Here is a 15669-nt window from a genome sequence, read left to right as displayed (position 1 = left end):
CCCATACTGGACCATGACCCTTTCCAAAGCCAAGGCACCACGCTGCCCAGGCAGACAGGCTGGGCTTTGCTCTGAATCTAGTTTAAGGCTGGAGGAGGCTCAGGGTTAACAGAGGTCAGACCTAGGTTAGACCTAAGAGAGCCTACAGGCCCCTGACCCTGCTCCCTCCAGCATCTTCCGCCTTGCCCCATTTCCTGCTCAATTTAAACCAGGCTCCTGCGACGGCCTGAGGTTAACCGTGCAGCTTTTAAAGATCAGGAGCAGATCTTTACACTCCTTTCCCGACGGTTCTTCCAGGTGTCCACAGGGTCCTATCCGTGTCCTGGCACAGAAGAACTTCCTGGAGGTGGCGGGAGGCCAGGCCTTTGTCCCTTACTCTTTGCAGGGTGGGTCTGGACGGCTGGAGAAGGGCCTCCGGGGCTGGATGACGTGGCTGGGCACCTGAGGTTGTCGCCCATTCCTTCCTGTATTCCAGGGGACAGAAGGAGGGACCAAGTCCACAGAGGGGCACGCGCACGCGCCGGACCCACCGTCCGGCTAGGAACTGACTGCGCTCGTAGGGAGGCAGAGTGGGTCCCGCCCCCCGAGGAGGTCCCACCCATGCAGGTTTGGCCTCCAGAGAAGTCCGCCCCCTGCCAAATCACAGACAAGGCTCGTTCATGCACTACGGGCCCCGCCCCCTAGGCCCCACCCACACCGGAGCCCACCGACCACGCCCCTCCTCCCCGTGGACACGCTTCGGTCCCTCCTGACCCCGCCCGCTCCGCGGCTCGCTGGCAACCAGCCCAGGGGAGGCGCGGAGGCTTGGGCGGGCTTCGGCGAGACCCGGCTTCAGAGGCGCTCGATTGGGGTCTGGGTTGTGGGCGCGGGCGCCATCAGAGTCAGGTTCGGGGCCATGCAGCCGAGGGCTCCGAGCGCTGTGTGCCAGGCGGGTGGCGGGGAGGTCATGGCGGAGCCCGCGGCGAGACACCTGTCGCTGCCCTCCGGGGTGTTGGAGTTGTGCGCGCTCCTAGGCGCCTCTCAGGACAGCCTACGCGGCTTGGAGCAGGTAAGGAGCCGGAGGGGGAAACTGAGGCGGGGTGGGGGACGGAGCGGCGCCGGAGGGGTGTGAGTGGAGCTGGCTTCTGTGGCTACGCACCCCTGCGGTGCCAAAGCCTCAGGGTCAGCTCCCAGCTGTGAGGGATGTGCGCAAGTTCAGGCCTGGGGAGACAGGCGTCTGGCCGTTCCCTCCCTCCGCGCCCACCCTCCTCTCTCCGGGCGGGACCAGCTGGACTTGTAACTAGTGCTTGTTGTGGTGAAGATGTGCTTTGGTGCGTTGAAGCGTTCCTCAGGATGCCACCATCTGGGGCGAGGTGCTGGCCCAGCGGGGACCCGTGGAGTTCATGGTCGGCTAGACCAGATCCTCTCCGAGGAGCGGCTAAGTAGTTCCGTTGGCTGCACAGAGCTTCACTGCCTACCAAGCAATGGGTCTGGTACTCCGCACCGACTAGGGAGGTTTCAGGTGTTAGAATCAACCACCAGCTTTGAATATTCCACTTTTAGTCGGGCTTGCTGCGTAGCCGTTTGCTTCCTGTGCAGCCCCTCCTCCCTGCAGCCCAAAATGGGTTCGTCTCCCTGTCTCTGGAAAGACAGCGCCTTCTGAACATCTCACTCTCCTTATTTCTGTGCTGTATTTTCTCTTTCTCAGTTCTGGAACCCAGGTTGTTTCCTCCCTGTCCGTCGGTGCCTCTCTTTCTCTTTTGACCCAGCATGACTGGGAACTGTCTTTTTTCTCCAGAGATTTCCCCAGCGTCCCGTTAAGTGTCTGGATAGATCATCTGAGTGTTTACACATGACGACACGGAAAAGCATGAAGGCATGCCTATTGGTTGATGATTATCCAGGGACAATTAATAACGGAGGCCAAACGGTGACAGAGAAGTTAACCGTTAGTAAAAGTAACCAAAGTGAGTGTTAAAGCCTAGATAGTTTTTTTTTTTTCTTTTTCTTTTTCCCCGTGGACCAGCGTGACCAGTAATTGGCATTAGTCCCCAAGCAAATGATTTGGTGTGTTCCATAGTTCTCACTCCGCCAAACTTTAATGCCAGTGTCCTCTGTAGAGCGCCATTGTCTTTGTACCTCTGATTTACCAAACAGCACTGCCTTCCTTTTCTTAGAATCGGAAATGACCTCGTTTCACTTGCCGTCTTCTGGGCATCCATGCCTTTGCTTCCTGGGTCTTGTAGTGTGCTTCTTGCCTGTTCCATGTGGGGCATGCCTCTGAGAACTGGCCGAGTCAACTGGGATATTCGTGGTGGTACTTTCCTGAATTAGGCAGGCGCTGGCATCCCCCAGGTTATGAGGGAGGGGGAAGTTTCATTTTAGTTTACCTCATTCTGTACTCTTACTTCTGCTAGGAATTTCAAAGAGAGGAAGAAAAAAACATAAAAGTCCAGGATTGGGGGGGAGGGGCGGGGAGAAGGAGAGTTAAGAGGTGGACTAAACTTTGGGATAATTTCACTTTATGTCAACACCAGTGTTACAGTTAGCATAGACATACAGACATAGATTTATTTAATCTAAATTTTGTAGCAAGTCTCTTTTGAATGTCCAAGGTTTTAAAATATTTTTTTTAATTTAACTTTTTAAAAACTGGCATTTAACTGGGTGTGGTGGCTTGTTCCTAGAACCCCAACCTTTGGAAGAGTGAGGTAGGAGGATTGCTGTGAGTCTGAATGCTGCCTGGGTGACAGAGTGAGTCCTAGACAGGCTAGCCTGGCCTACAGAGTGAGGCCTGTCTTCAGAAGCAAAACCAAACAAACAAAAAGCCCTTTGGGGCATATGAGCCTAGTGCTTGAAAAGCTGAAGCAGGAAGATCAGGACAGAGCTCAGGCTAGCCTTGGTGGCACAGTGAGTTCAGAAGCCAGCGTGGGCCACGTGAGAGCCTGCTTCAAAAAACAGTTACCATTTATCCGTGGTCCGAATATTCCTATCTGCTGACACATAAACGCAGAAGTCTGGAAGCGTGAGACAGCTCCAGTTTAAGGTCAAGAGGCGCAGTGCCCTGTTTATTTCTGAGATGGGGTTGGGGATTAGTCCTTTGTTGGAGTTTTTGTCAGGTGTCACGGAGCTGAGCAGACCACTGTGAATCAGCGTGGCTGGTTCTGGTTGCCCCTCACCCCTTGGCTGAGGATGGATCCCTCTTTTTGGTTGCTGGGCTAGGAGGGGATCCACTGCGAAGTCGTCCAGTGGCGGGTGATGTGTTTCTGCACCATGCCGGGGAAGTGGCCTTCTGCTCTGTGGGCAGCAGCACCAACAAAACTTCTTGGATGATGAGCGTGCCCTCCACCTGCAGAGTCCAATACGGTGCTCACTAGCCATACGTGGCCTCGGAACCCTGGCGGCATCGCTACTGTGCTGGGGGACACTGGAGTTTACATTTAATTCTTCATTTTAATTTTTAAGGAACTTTTTTTTTTTTTTTTTTTTTTTTTTTTTTTTTTTGGCGAGGTGGTGGTGGCGCATGCTGTAAAAGTAACTTTTCTTTCCTCTGATGAATTGAGAGAGAGGAGAGCCGTACCCAAGCTGTGAGAATGCATGGCTTGGGCTCAGACATGTTTTGCTGGATTAAAATTTCTCTACTGCATGCCTTTAATCCCAGCAATTGTGGGCAGGGGCAGGTGGATCTGTGTGTTTGAGGCCAGCCTGGTTTATAGAGTGAGTTCCAGGACAGCAAGGGCTACACAGAGAAACCCTGTCTCAAAAAACCAAACCAAACCAAAAAAAAAAATTAAAAACCTCATACTTAAGTTTTTCTTTTATTTTATGTATATGTGTATTTTTGTCTCTATATATGCATGCATGTGTGTGTGTGTGTGTGTGTGTGTGTGTGTGTATGTACATGCATCGTAGGCATACAGTGCCTGCCGAGGGCAGAAGAGAACATTGGATTCCCCTGGGACTGGAGTTCCAGCTGGTTGTGAGCTACCATGTGGGTCATGGGATTTGAACCTGGGTGTTCTGGAAGAGCAGCCAGCGCCCTTAATTGTTAAGCCATCTTGAAGGCTCAGTTTTAATTCATTTAGGTTTCAGTGGCTTCCTGCTGTGACTGTTGGGTAGCACAGCTCCAGAACATTAAAAACATTTGTGAATGTATTTGATTTCTCTCGTGATAGGCAGTCCTCCAGGGAGGAGCAATGCTGCTGAGTAACAGGACTTAGAAAGAAATTAGTGAGTTAGGCTGTGGGTGGTTTCGCTTTTTAATTGGCTTTTTAAAAAAAATTGATGATCATTGGGTAGAAGTTTAATAAACAGGAATGCAGGAAATAACCCTCTGTCTGGCTCAGTGTGGGCTGGCAGAGGTCAGGCTCAGGGTTGGCATAGCCTGTGGCACTGACCTGTCTTCTCAGCCTTGCAGTGAGAACAGCTTCAACACTTGTCACAATATGGCCTACATTGCCTATTTTTTCTTTTTCCATTCTCGAAATAGGGTTTCTCCGTGTAGTCTTTGGCTGTCCTGGACTTGCTTTGTAGACCAGTCTGTGCTTGAACTCAGAGATCCTCCTGCCTCTACCTTCCTGAGTGCTGGGATCACCACCTGTATATTCTTCATGGATAGGTCTCCCATCCATTTGCAGGCATTTATTCTGAGTGGTGAGCCAAATGTATGCAACTGTTTCAGGGACTCTGTTCATTGCTGTCTCTCCCACAAATAATGAGCTATTTTCAGTGACCTAGATGTCTGTCAGAGGGACTGAGTGGATGCATCATTGGACATTCACTTGGTGAATACTGTATGGCTATGAAGAAAGCCGACTAGCCCCACTGCTGAGTTAAACATCAAGTCATCAGTTCAAATCAGATAGCTACATGATGAAAGCATGCCCCAAGCTTATGTATGTGTCAAAAATGCAGGGAAGTAGTATGCAGAAGGCTTTCTTAGTCTAGTGCTTCCTTCACTGTGTTCATTGCTTTTTTTTTTTTTTGACTGTCTTGTTAATCTAGTCAGAAAGACAGAAGTGTTTGCCATGTGAGTGAGATGTCTGCTGAGACAGTAAGCTAGATTTTGAGCTCCTCCTCCTCCTCCTCTTCCTCCTTTTCTTCTTTTGAGACAGGGTCTCACTATCTCTCTATGTAACTCAGGTTGGCCTGGTACTCGTTGTGTAGAACAGCCTGGCATTGAACTCACAGAGATCCACCTGCCTCCTAGATCCTGGAATTAAAGGGATGAGCCACAGCTCATCCCCAGAACAGCTAGCTGTTCTGGCTAGCTTAATATCAACTAGACATGATCTAGAGCAGCGGTTCTCAACCTTCCTAGTGCTTTGACCCTTTAACACAGTTCCTCCTGTTGTGATAACCCCAACCATAAAATTATTTTCATTGCTACTTCATAATTGTAATTTTGCTGTTATGAATCGTAATGTAAATATTTGTGTTATGTGACCCTTTGTGGAAGGGTTGTTCAACTCCCCAACAACTTGTCAAGAACTGCTGATCTAGAGTCATTGGAGAGATGGGAACCTCAATTTAAAAAATGCCTCTATAAGATCAGGCTGTAGGCAAGCCTGCAGGGCATTTTTTAAAGTTAGCAATTGATGGGGGAGGGCCCAGCCCATTGTGGGTAGTGCCTTCCTTGGGCTGGTGGTCCTGCGTTCTAAGCCGTGAGGGCAAGCCAGTAAACAGCACCCCTCCATGGCTTCTACATCAGCTCCTGCCTCCAGGTTCCTGCCCTGCTTGAATTCCTGTCCTGACTTCCTTCAGTGATGAACTGTGATGTGGAAGTGTAATCCAAATAAACCCATTCCTCCCTTTGGCATTTTATCACAACAGTACCCCTATTTAAGACAGCCACTGTGCCTGACTAAGCGCATTATTCAATCTTTTTCTGATGTGTTTATTTTTTTTAATGTGTATGGGTGTTTTGCCTGCATGCATGTCTGTATACCAGTTGTGTAAACAGTGCTCAAGGTGGCCTGAAGAGGGTGTCAGACCCCTGGGACTAGAGTTACAGATGGTTGTTAGTTGCCATGTGGGTGCTGGGAATCAAACTCGTGACTTCTGGGAATCAAACAGCAGCCAGTGTGCTTAACAGCTGAGCCATCTCTGCAGGCCTTTGAATCCACCGTTTTAAGTGACTAAAGAGAGAATGACACCAGGCATGGGCTTTTGGTGTGACGCCGCGTTGTGCGATCCAGACTGACTTAGGGCACAAGGGATTCCCAGAAGTGCAAACCCAGGGACAGCATCTCCAGACAGCCATTTGTGCTACACGAGGGCAGAGGGAAGTGCAAGGTATGCCCTGACTTGCCTTCCAAACCTAGATGATGGCGTGGCACTGGTGGGGCAGAGAAACCCAAAGCACTGGGAAGTCGAGGTTCGCGAGAAGGTGGGAGGTGGTGAGCCTGGAGCGGAGGTCTAGGGGCAGACCCTGTGGGCACTCTGGTGGTAGGGCTCTGCAACAGCCCAGCGTCTGGTTCCTGCCCTGTAAATGAGTGTGAGGGCTGAAGTTCTTTCCGGTGAGGAGGTGCAGTGGGCAGAGAGTTGGAGAGTTGTGAGGCCATTGAAGAGCAGCAAAGTCAGTTGCCGGTGACCAGGGATGGAGTTTGTGTAGGGTGAGGGGAGGACACAAGGTCCACGGGCTTGGAGTCTTACATTCCAACAACCCAGACTATTTCATCCTCACTGAAGAAATCGCAGGTGGGGGCTTTCAGGTCCCGAGGCCCTCCTCTGCTCCTCTCTGTGTGTTTTTGCTGTGTGTTGTCTTCCACCCCAAATAAAAGCCTTTCTTTAACAGCTCAGAGAAAAGAAAAGAAAAATTGTAGGTGGAAGATGGGGGATTTTAGAAACTAGCAGTGTGGCCTTGCACTTGAAGGGGATCCCTGATCCTAAGGGGATGTGCAGGAAGGTGGCTGGGACATCTGAGCTAGAGCGAGAGGCTGGGAGCTGTCTGCCTTTGCCAGAGCTGTGACTTCACATGAGGATGGCCTCAGGAGCCTGGAGTCTGCTGCGCTTATCTGGGAGAGGAAAATGCAAATGTGTTTTGTTTCCAGCGGCTCAGGGCAGAGCCAGCCTTTGAACTCTTATCTGTATATCACAGAACCAGGCTCTACACTGTGGTGGGTTGTGCCAACAGGACAAGCTGCCTCTGAATTCTCAGCCTCTGGGGCACATCCATGTAGGGCCTGGAAAATTCCGGAAAGAATCATCTGCTGACCTGAGCCTCAAGGGACAGAGTTCCTTTTCTGGAGCCCGAGGGCATGGAGGGGAAGCAGAGATGTGCACAAGATGCCCACCTGGAAAGGGGGGTTTCACAAATGAGGGTGGGCACACGCAGTAACTTTTCTTTTTGCATTTTAGCTGTGTTAACGTGTGTGTGTGTGTGTGTGTGTGTGTGTGTGTGTGTGTGTGTGTGTGTCATAAGTCGCTTATTCTGGCTAGCCAGCTTGCCCTAGGGATGCCCTCCCTGTCCATGCCTCTTGAGGGCTTACATGTGGGACATCTTTTAGGCAGGTGCTGGGAATCTGAGCTCTAGTTCCCATACTGGCACCACAGGTGCTTTACCCTCTACGCCGTCTCCCCAGCTACACACGCAGCGACTCTTGTTCCCTTTCTTAGATTGTCCAGAAACGAGGAGTGAATAGCACCTCTTCCCTTGTCCCCGAAGTTCTGTCCGTTTTCGTACCTCCTTTCACCACAAAAGAGGACGGCCAGGTGACTGGGGCCAGCTGTACCCTCAGCAAAGCCAGGAGGCGTTCCTTCCGGAAGAAGCGAGAGAAGCCCAGGATGGAAGCCTGGAAGAGCCACCCTGGAGACTCAAAGGGGCCTGATTCTGAGGATGTTACTATCCCAGGCGGCGTGGACCTCCTCGCCCTGCCCCAGCTGTGCTTCCCAGGTACGCTGTCTCCGGTAGCAACCTGTGGTGGCCAGGTACCGCCTCCTCACTGAGTCCTCTGCTCCAGAGGCATCCACACTGTGGACAACAACAGGATCTTGACTTTCTCTAGGGTTGGGTGATGGGACTGAAGTTTGTTTTTTTGTTTGTTTGTTTTTCTCCTAGTTAGTATGTCCTAAGGCAGGATCTTGCTCCAAAGTCCAGACTGGCTAAAACTCTCACTCCTCTAGCTTCAGCCTCCCTATTTTGGGATCACAGACACACTCATGGCTATCTGGAAGTCAGTCTTCTTATCTGGGGAAGTTAAAGCTAGAGAGGCCCAGAGGGCGCCCACAACTCCCTCTCCGTCCCCTGCTTCCTGTTTATTAAAATGAGAGGAACAGGTTGCCATTCATCTCTGAGCTCGCTTACCAGTGCCGGATGAGAGCCCTTGTGCGTCTGGGCTTCATGCCTCTGCTGGCCTTAAGACACATTAAGTGGCTGGTGTGGCACCCTCAGCCCAAGGGCTGGCTCAGGTTCTGTCTCTGGTTCCCCCTCAAGCCTGTGGTGCTTCCCTGGCCGCAGGAATCATAACTGAGAAACAGGTGCGGATTGGTCTGCCGTGCCCAGAAGCATGCTGTTCATACTGCTATACCATGTGTGTCGTGGTGGTGGTGGTGGTGGGGATGGCGAAGAACGGCAGGTTGGGGACGTTTGGGAGCTGGCCAGAACAGTCCCAAGAGCATCTGAGCTCCTGGTGGTTGCTAGGACATCAGCTCATGGGTTCCCTAGGCCTTCGATGCATGCAACAGCCCCCTGAACTGGCTCTCCACCCTTTCCTTTCTGCTCTTCCTGTAGGAGGTGTGTGTGTGGCTTCTGAACCAAAAGAGGATTACGTCCATTTCCTGGTGCTCACGGACGTCTGCGGGAACAGAACCTATGGTGTGGTCGCCCAGTACTACCGACCCCTGCATGTAGGTGGATCTGTTGCTGTCCTCTGAGTTGGGGGTGGGCCTTTTTTCTTGTTGTCTGTTGTGGTGTAACAACACACCTGATGCTTTTTCAGCCATTGTGTTGTGTGTGAGCCCGAGGCATTGCGTTCCCAGTGCGTGCCACCTCCAGAACATTTTCATCTCCCATCTCATACCTGCCCAGCTCTTGCCCCCAGTTCTGCCCCCTAGCCCCAGCGACTACCGGGTTGTTTCTGTCCCGTCTCTGGATGTGTCCTCAGCACATTCCAGGTTGTAGATCTGCCTGGCGCTGGTCCTTTTGGACATGCTCATGGCACCTGGAAGTCAACCAGAATGGAGTCTGTCGCTGAGAGCTGTGTTGTGTGTGCCTTTGTGTTCTAGTAGTATGTCCCTGTTCATCCCGAGGCTGGAGGCCTCAGGCTGAGACTGCCTGGTCCTTGTTCCTAAAAAGCCCAGTGCCTCATGGCACGACCCTTTTGCAGGACCCATCTACATGGATTGGAAGGGCAGAGCTGGTGGAGACCCTTACATGTTTCTCGTAAGAGGTGCCAACCGTTGTTGGTCTGGGCCTGTACCGTCAGCACAGGAGGTGACGCGTCCCCGTTGCTCTTTGTCCAGGATGAATATTGTTTCTACAACGGCAAGACCCACTGGGAGCCCAGTGTGAGCTCGGCTGGACGCTTTGTGCCCTTTGCAGTGTGTGTGGTGTCCCGGTTCCCATACTACAACTCCCTCAAGGACTGCCTCTCCTGGTAAGTTGGGGCCAGTGTTGTTATTAAGAGCTAGGTTAGGTGGGCCATGGTCAGGTGGGCCTGGGAGCACTGTGGGAAGCCTGAGTTTCCAGCGTACAATGTGCAGTCAGGATGGCAGGAGGAAGGCAGCACTAAGGGCTTCAGTTTATTATTATTATTATTATTAATTTTTTTTTTAAAGAGCATAGCTGGGGCCAGGCCATGGTGTCACATGCCTTTAATCCCAACACTAGAGAGGCAGAGGCAGGTGGATCTCTGTGAGTTCGAGGCCAGCCTAGGCTACAGACAGGGCTACACAGAGAAATCTTGTCTTGGAAAGCCAAAAGAATAAAAAAAAAAAGAGCATAGCTAGCTAGGTATGCAGTACATGCGTTTAATCACACACAGCACTTGGGAGGCTGAGGCAGGAGGGTTGCCTTGAGTTTGAGGTTAACCTGCTCTACATAGTAAGTTCCAGGCCAGCCTGTGCTACAGAGTGGGACTCTGTCTGAAAAACAACAACAACAAAATAATAAATACATAAAATAAAAATAAAAAAAGAGATGTATATGAAGAAAACTCTAGGCTTCATGACCCGAGAGAGTTGGCCATTTGCTGGATGACTCAGTGACATCCACAAATGTGTCAAATCCAGGCAGCATCGACAACCCTTTCTGCTGCTGCTGAATTGAAATTCTAAGGAGATACGGTATGTCTGAAAGACCAGGAAGGCGTCGCTGGGACTCAGTGGGCTCCCATAATCAGAGGCTGTGATTGTGACGTGGTCATTAGCCAGGGTTAAAGTCCTATGCTTTGGTGTTTCAGAAACCATAGTTCAAGAGTTAGGGATGGGGCTGGAGAAATGGGTCAGTGGTTAAGAGTACCGACTGTTCTTCCAGAGGACCAGGGTTCAATACCCATCACCAACATGGCAGCTCACAACTGTCTATAACTCCAAGATCTGATACTCTCATGCAGACATGCAGGCAAAACCACCAATGCACATAAAATAAAATAAAAAAAAAAGAGTTAGGGATGTAGTTGAGCCGGTAGGTTGTTTGCCTAGGGTGCTCAAAGCCCTGGTTGCATCTGTGTAAACCTGACCTATTGAGCATGACTGCAGTCCCACCACTGGAGAGGCAGAGGCAGGGACGTCAAATGCAATTCTTAGCTACGTAGGGAGTTTGAGACTAGACTGGGCCACATTTTTAAAAAGTCATGGTCCTGGGATTGGCACCTCTACTTTAACTAAAGGCAGAAGATGGCACGCAGCAAGAGTCCCCCTTCCTGAGACAGAAAAGCAGTCCTCAGGGTCACTGAACTGCTGAGTGGCGCTTGGTGTCTTTTAAGGGACACTTAGGTCACCCTGTGAGACAAGTACCTGCTGGCGGAGTGGGAGTCTCAGTGCGAATTCCCAGCATTCATATTTAAATTCCAGCACTTTAGCGGTTCACTCTTCAAACAGAGCTGCCTCTTGGGCATAGCTGATTCAGTCTCGAGTCTGCCCTAGACAGTGTGTTTGTAGAACAGGCTGGTCTTAGTGAGGGGGTGAGATGAGGAGATGCATGTTTATGGGAAGGTCTGCCAGCTCTGGGAGTGGTGGTGGAGCCTTAGGGCCGGTCCCAGAGACCTCTTCACTGTTGATGGTCTTCATTCCTTGGAAGTAGAGCTCTGCCGCCTCCCATGCTTTCTCTGTAGAGCAGGTGGTGGTTTTTACCTCAGCTGTTAGGAGTTCACGGCCGGGGACAGGTGCTCCCTTGGAAGATGGCTTCCAGGGCCAGCTCTCAGTGCCAATTCAGCAGCTGACTGCTCAACGTGGTAGCAGTCCCTCCCGACGGGAACCAGGGCAAACACGTGACACCGGGAGGTTCGCTGTCAGGCGTTCTGAGTTACCCTGCTCCTGTGGTCACCGCTGCACTCTCAGAAGTGGAAAACAGCTAGAGGGGGGGCAAATGACCGAGATGCAGAACATAGCCTGTGTGGGGGGTGGTGGCCTGCACCTGCCATCCCAGCCCTCTCAGAGGGAGGGTCCGGAGTTAACTAACTGGCAAGTTGGGGGCCAGTATGGGCTCTAGGCGACCCTGCCTCAACCAACCAACCAGAGTGGCATGTCCAAACAGGCTTTGGATGCACCTCAGAAAGAATGTGTCGTGTTGGGGACAGTCGATTATAGGCAGTTTTATTTTAAAAATTTACCTTGACGTTATTATGTTTTTACAATAAATGCAAATATGGGATATTGGCTTTCTACGTCCTAACATGAGACCTGTGAGGAGTTATATTTGGTATTTATGTGAAAGAGGAAGTGCCTGACTGTGGTTGTGATAGTGGGCTGTCTTTCCTGGGGGGCTGCCTGACAAGCTGGGGCCGGTGGGTGCTGTCTTAGCTCTATGCCCACCACATGTCACTCAGCCATGCCCTCCAGGCTCCTGATAGTTCCTTAGGTACGGTCACTTTCTCTCCTGGTCAGGTTTCCCTCCTTAGGGTCAGCTTGTCACTGACCCAATCCCCCTCAGTGCCGTCCGCACTTTTGCCTGCGGTTATGAAGATCAACTTATTGAGGTGCAACGGAATATTGGGAAAGACTAGCAGTCAGTTCTCATGGGACAGGCCCCTACCTCCCACACTATCGCTTGCCTGTCTTATTTGTTATTTCTTGATTGACTCTGGTTTTTGTTTTTTTTTTTTTTTTGAGGCAGGGTCGCTCTATGTGGCCTAGGTGCTGGGACTGTAGCCATGCACACCACACCTGGCCACCCCTTACATTTGCAAGTTTTACGTTAAAAGTCTGGATGCACTTTGGAACCTCCGTCAGGCACTTCAAAGCGTCACGTTGCTAACTTTCCCTGAAGTGTAGCATGTATGCAGTCATCCACACACCTTCTAGCCATTTTTCTCACAAGCCCCTGTGTGATTAGCACCCAGAAAAACAAAATAGCTGAGGGTGGCAATCGGACTCTTGTTCTACTTTGTGACTTTATTGGTTTTTTTTTTTCTTTCTTTCCCCCTTTCAATTTTCAGTTTATTGACTCATCTGAAGCTCTGTAGAGACTTTGAAGTTGACAATCACATAAAAGATTTTGCTGCAAGACTGTCGTTAATTCCTAGTCCACCACCTGGCCCGCTCCACTTGGTAAATGAGACCTGGGACTGTGCTGGGTGTTTCTGTAGTGTGTTGAAGACTGTGGAGTCCAAATGTTTTTAACTGTTTCAAGTTTCAGCCATGTTTAACCTGCTCTCCAGACGCTGGTCTCTTGGAGCTCTCATTGAATGCTTTTACATACATACTCAACCTCTGCAGGGCAAAGTTAGATATTTGAACTAGGGTTTGGCTGAGTGGTTTGTGACTGGCAGAGCCGGCCATGTATGACTGGTCCGTTTACTATTAACTCGTGAGATCCTGCTTTCTTGCTCTTCAGAAACTACATAGGCCTACTTTGAGTCTAAGGAAGTCCTTTTAATTTACTTAAGTTTGAAGCTCTCCTTTCTTCTGTTTGTCTTGGATGTTGGGTACCAGGCTTACTTAGGTATTTCCCGAGCTGGGCTCCAGCTCAAGAAACTTCACTAGCTCTTTCAGGGCCCCAGGGTCTCACAGTGAAGCTCTTCTCATGGCTGGAATGGAATGCTGGTAGAAGCACCATAAGGGGGAGGGGGGCTCCATGGACTGTCCCGTCCTGCTGGGAGCTGGGAAGACACAGTGCTGTTCCTGGCTGTAGGAATGTGTGGTAGTGGCTTCTCTCATCTTGGAGGGTCAGGAGGCAGAGGCTAGACAGGAACCAGGTCTGGGCTTTAGTGGCCAGACGCCCACCCAGAGTTCACTTCAGTCATCCAGCCCTCATTTTTTTTTTTTTTTTTTTTTTCTGAGGTGGGGTTTTTCTGCAGCCCTGGCTATCCAGGAACTCAGTCTGTGTAGACCAGGCTGGCCTTGAAACTCAGCCATCTGTCAGCTTCTGCCTCCAGAGTCCTGGGATTAAAGGCTGGTGCTACCATGCCCTGCTCAGCCCTTGTTTTCAGAACCACCAGCTGGGGATGAGGTATAAAAAACATGAGTCTGTGAGGTGCATATCACATCCAGACAGCGACCGAAGTCAAGTTGGAGAAGAGGCAGCCTGCACCTGCCTTTTCGTATTCCTCTTGATCGAGCAGGTGGGGGAGACTGCTGAGCTGTGTGAACGGGCGCTGCTTCGCATTTCCTGTCTGATTTAGACACACAGACTATGTGACTCCTCCTTTTGTTTAAGACTTTTTTTTATTTGTTTGTTTGTTTGTTTGTTTGAGACAGGGTTTCAGTACGTAACCTTGGCTGGCTGAAATTCACCACATAGACCAGGTTAGCCTCCAACTCAGAGATCCACTGCCTCCGCCTTCCAAGTGTGTCGTCATGCCTGGCCCGAGGTGTGTTGTGTTTTTTGTTTGTATGAGACAGGGTTTCTCTATGTCACAGAGCTGCCACCATGTGAGTGTTTAAATTTGACTCCAAACCCAGCAATCTGAGAGGGGGAGAGCCCAGCCACCGCTCCCCACCAGGGGCTCCCCAAGGAATGCGGCTGTTGTGCAGGTGAAGGCTATGGATCCTGAATCCAAAGTGTTTGGCCCCAGAAGCCTTTTGAATTTCAGGTTTTTTCACACTTTAGAATATGTGTCTTTACAAGTCTGAATCCCGGCACTCCAGAGACAGGTGGATCTCTGAGTTCAAGGTCAGCCACCCTGGTCTATAAAGCAAGTTCTAGGACAGCCAGGGTTACACAGAGAAACCCTATCTTGAAAAACCTTAGAGACAGATAGACAGATAGATAGATAGACAGACAGACAGACAGACAGATAGATAGATAGATAGACAGACAGACAGACAGATAGATAGAATGTGCATTTACATATATTAAGGAAGGAACTGAAGTCAAAATACAAAATACCCTTCTGTCTCATACTTACTTTACCCTCACAACCTGAAAGGAATCTTTTTTTTTTTTTTTTTTTTATAAAGAGTTATTTATTTTTTATGTATACAATGTTCTGCTTGCATGTACACCTGCACACCAGAAGAGGGCACCAGATTTCATTATAGATGGTTGTGAGCCACCATGTGGTTGCTGGGAATTGAACTCAGGACCTCTGGAAGAGCAAGCAGTGCTCTTAACCTCTGAGCTATCTCTCCAGCCCCTGAAAGGAATCTTACTTAGCCTTTTAATTAACATATTTAAAGGTTTATTTTATGTGTGTGGGTGTTTTGTCTGAATGTATGCATGCGTATCACAGGTGTGCCCAGTAACGATGGAGACCAGAAGAGGGAGCTGGATCCTCTGGAACTAGAGTTACAGATGGTTGTGAGTCCTGAGAGGACCAGTGGTAGCTGCTGAGGCATCCCCACAGCTCCCATTCAGGCTCAGGTGGCTGCTTTGGACTTGGGCTTACCCCATGCCATACAGCGAGTGTTCTGCCTGCGGCTTCATGGTGGTGCTCGGAACATCTGGGACTTTGGAGCATTAGGGATTTGTTCTTTTTTGGATTTAGTATGAAAGAATCAGACTACCTTTGTAACCTATGTTTCTTTAATTGCCTTATAACTTATATTTTCAAGTTTTAGGCCCATGTTAATTAAAGCCTCTTAGTGCTTCTCCAGAGAGCCAAGGAATGTAAAAGTTCCTGACATTAGCCATCTGTGAGGGCAGAGATAAGGAAGAGAACAAGCAGAGATCTCTACTAAATGGAGAGAAAATCACCGGCTGGTGCCTGTGAGATGAGCTTTGTTTGGAAACTGGGCCAAATGGCCCCAATCCTTCTCCTGATCTTTGATCTAAAGCCTGTAACCCCCACTCCTCAGAACAGACACAGGATGAATTAATCATTTTCCCACCTTTAACTGTGGCTATATCTCATATGGCAGGAAATTCCAAACTGAGTTGAAGATCAGATATTTACGACAGGGCTGACCAGACCTAAGGGTGCACAGAACCAACCAATTATTTAAAAAGTTAAATACCTCATCCAATCATGAATTGCCAAGAAGGCAACCCCTAGAATTCCCGCGCCTTGTCTTTTAAAAACCTAAGGCCTTTCTCTCCCGGTGCCACTCCTTGCTGACCAGCAGGGGTGACCCCATTGCGCAATGGTCAGA

The 15669-nt window shown here is 50.0% G+C and overlaps 1 protein-coding gene across 2 annotated transcripts in view; it reads left to right on the top strand.

Moving 5' to 3' along the window:
• Positions 1-758: 758 nt before the first annotated feature.
• Dennd3 (DENN domain containing 3) overlaps positions 759-15669 on the top strand; it is a 53240-nt gene continuing 38329 nt past the window's right edge. For both annotated transcript variants that reach the window (XM_055626712.1, XM_055626713.1), the window contains exons 1-5: positions 759-1048; positions 7597-7873; positions 8711-8826; positions 9442-9575; positions 12576-12687. In XM_055626712.1, coding sequence (XP_055482687.1) covers positions 896-1048; positions 7597-7873; positions 8711-8826; positions 9442-9575; positions 12576-12687 — 792 coding nt within the window. In that variant the 5' untranslated portion in view covers positions 759-895. The remainder of the gene's footprint in view (positions 1049-7596; positions 7874-8710; positions 8827-9441; positions 9576-12575; positions 12688-15669) is intronic.

Source organism: Psammomys obesus, unplaced genomic scaffold, assembly GCF_907164565.1.
Source record: "Psammomys obesus unplaced genomic scaffold, mPsaObe1.curated_primary_1811, whole genome shotgun sequence".
NCBI classification, from domain to species: domain Eukaryota; kingdom Metazoa; phylum Chordata; class Mammalia; order Rodentia; family Muridae; genus Psammomys; species Psammomys obesus.
Note: the sequence above shows the minus strand (reverse complement) of the source record. Positions and strands in the feature narration are given on the sequence as shown.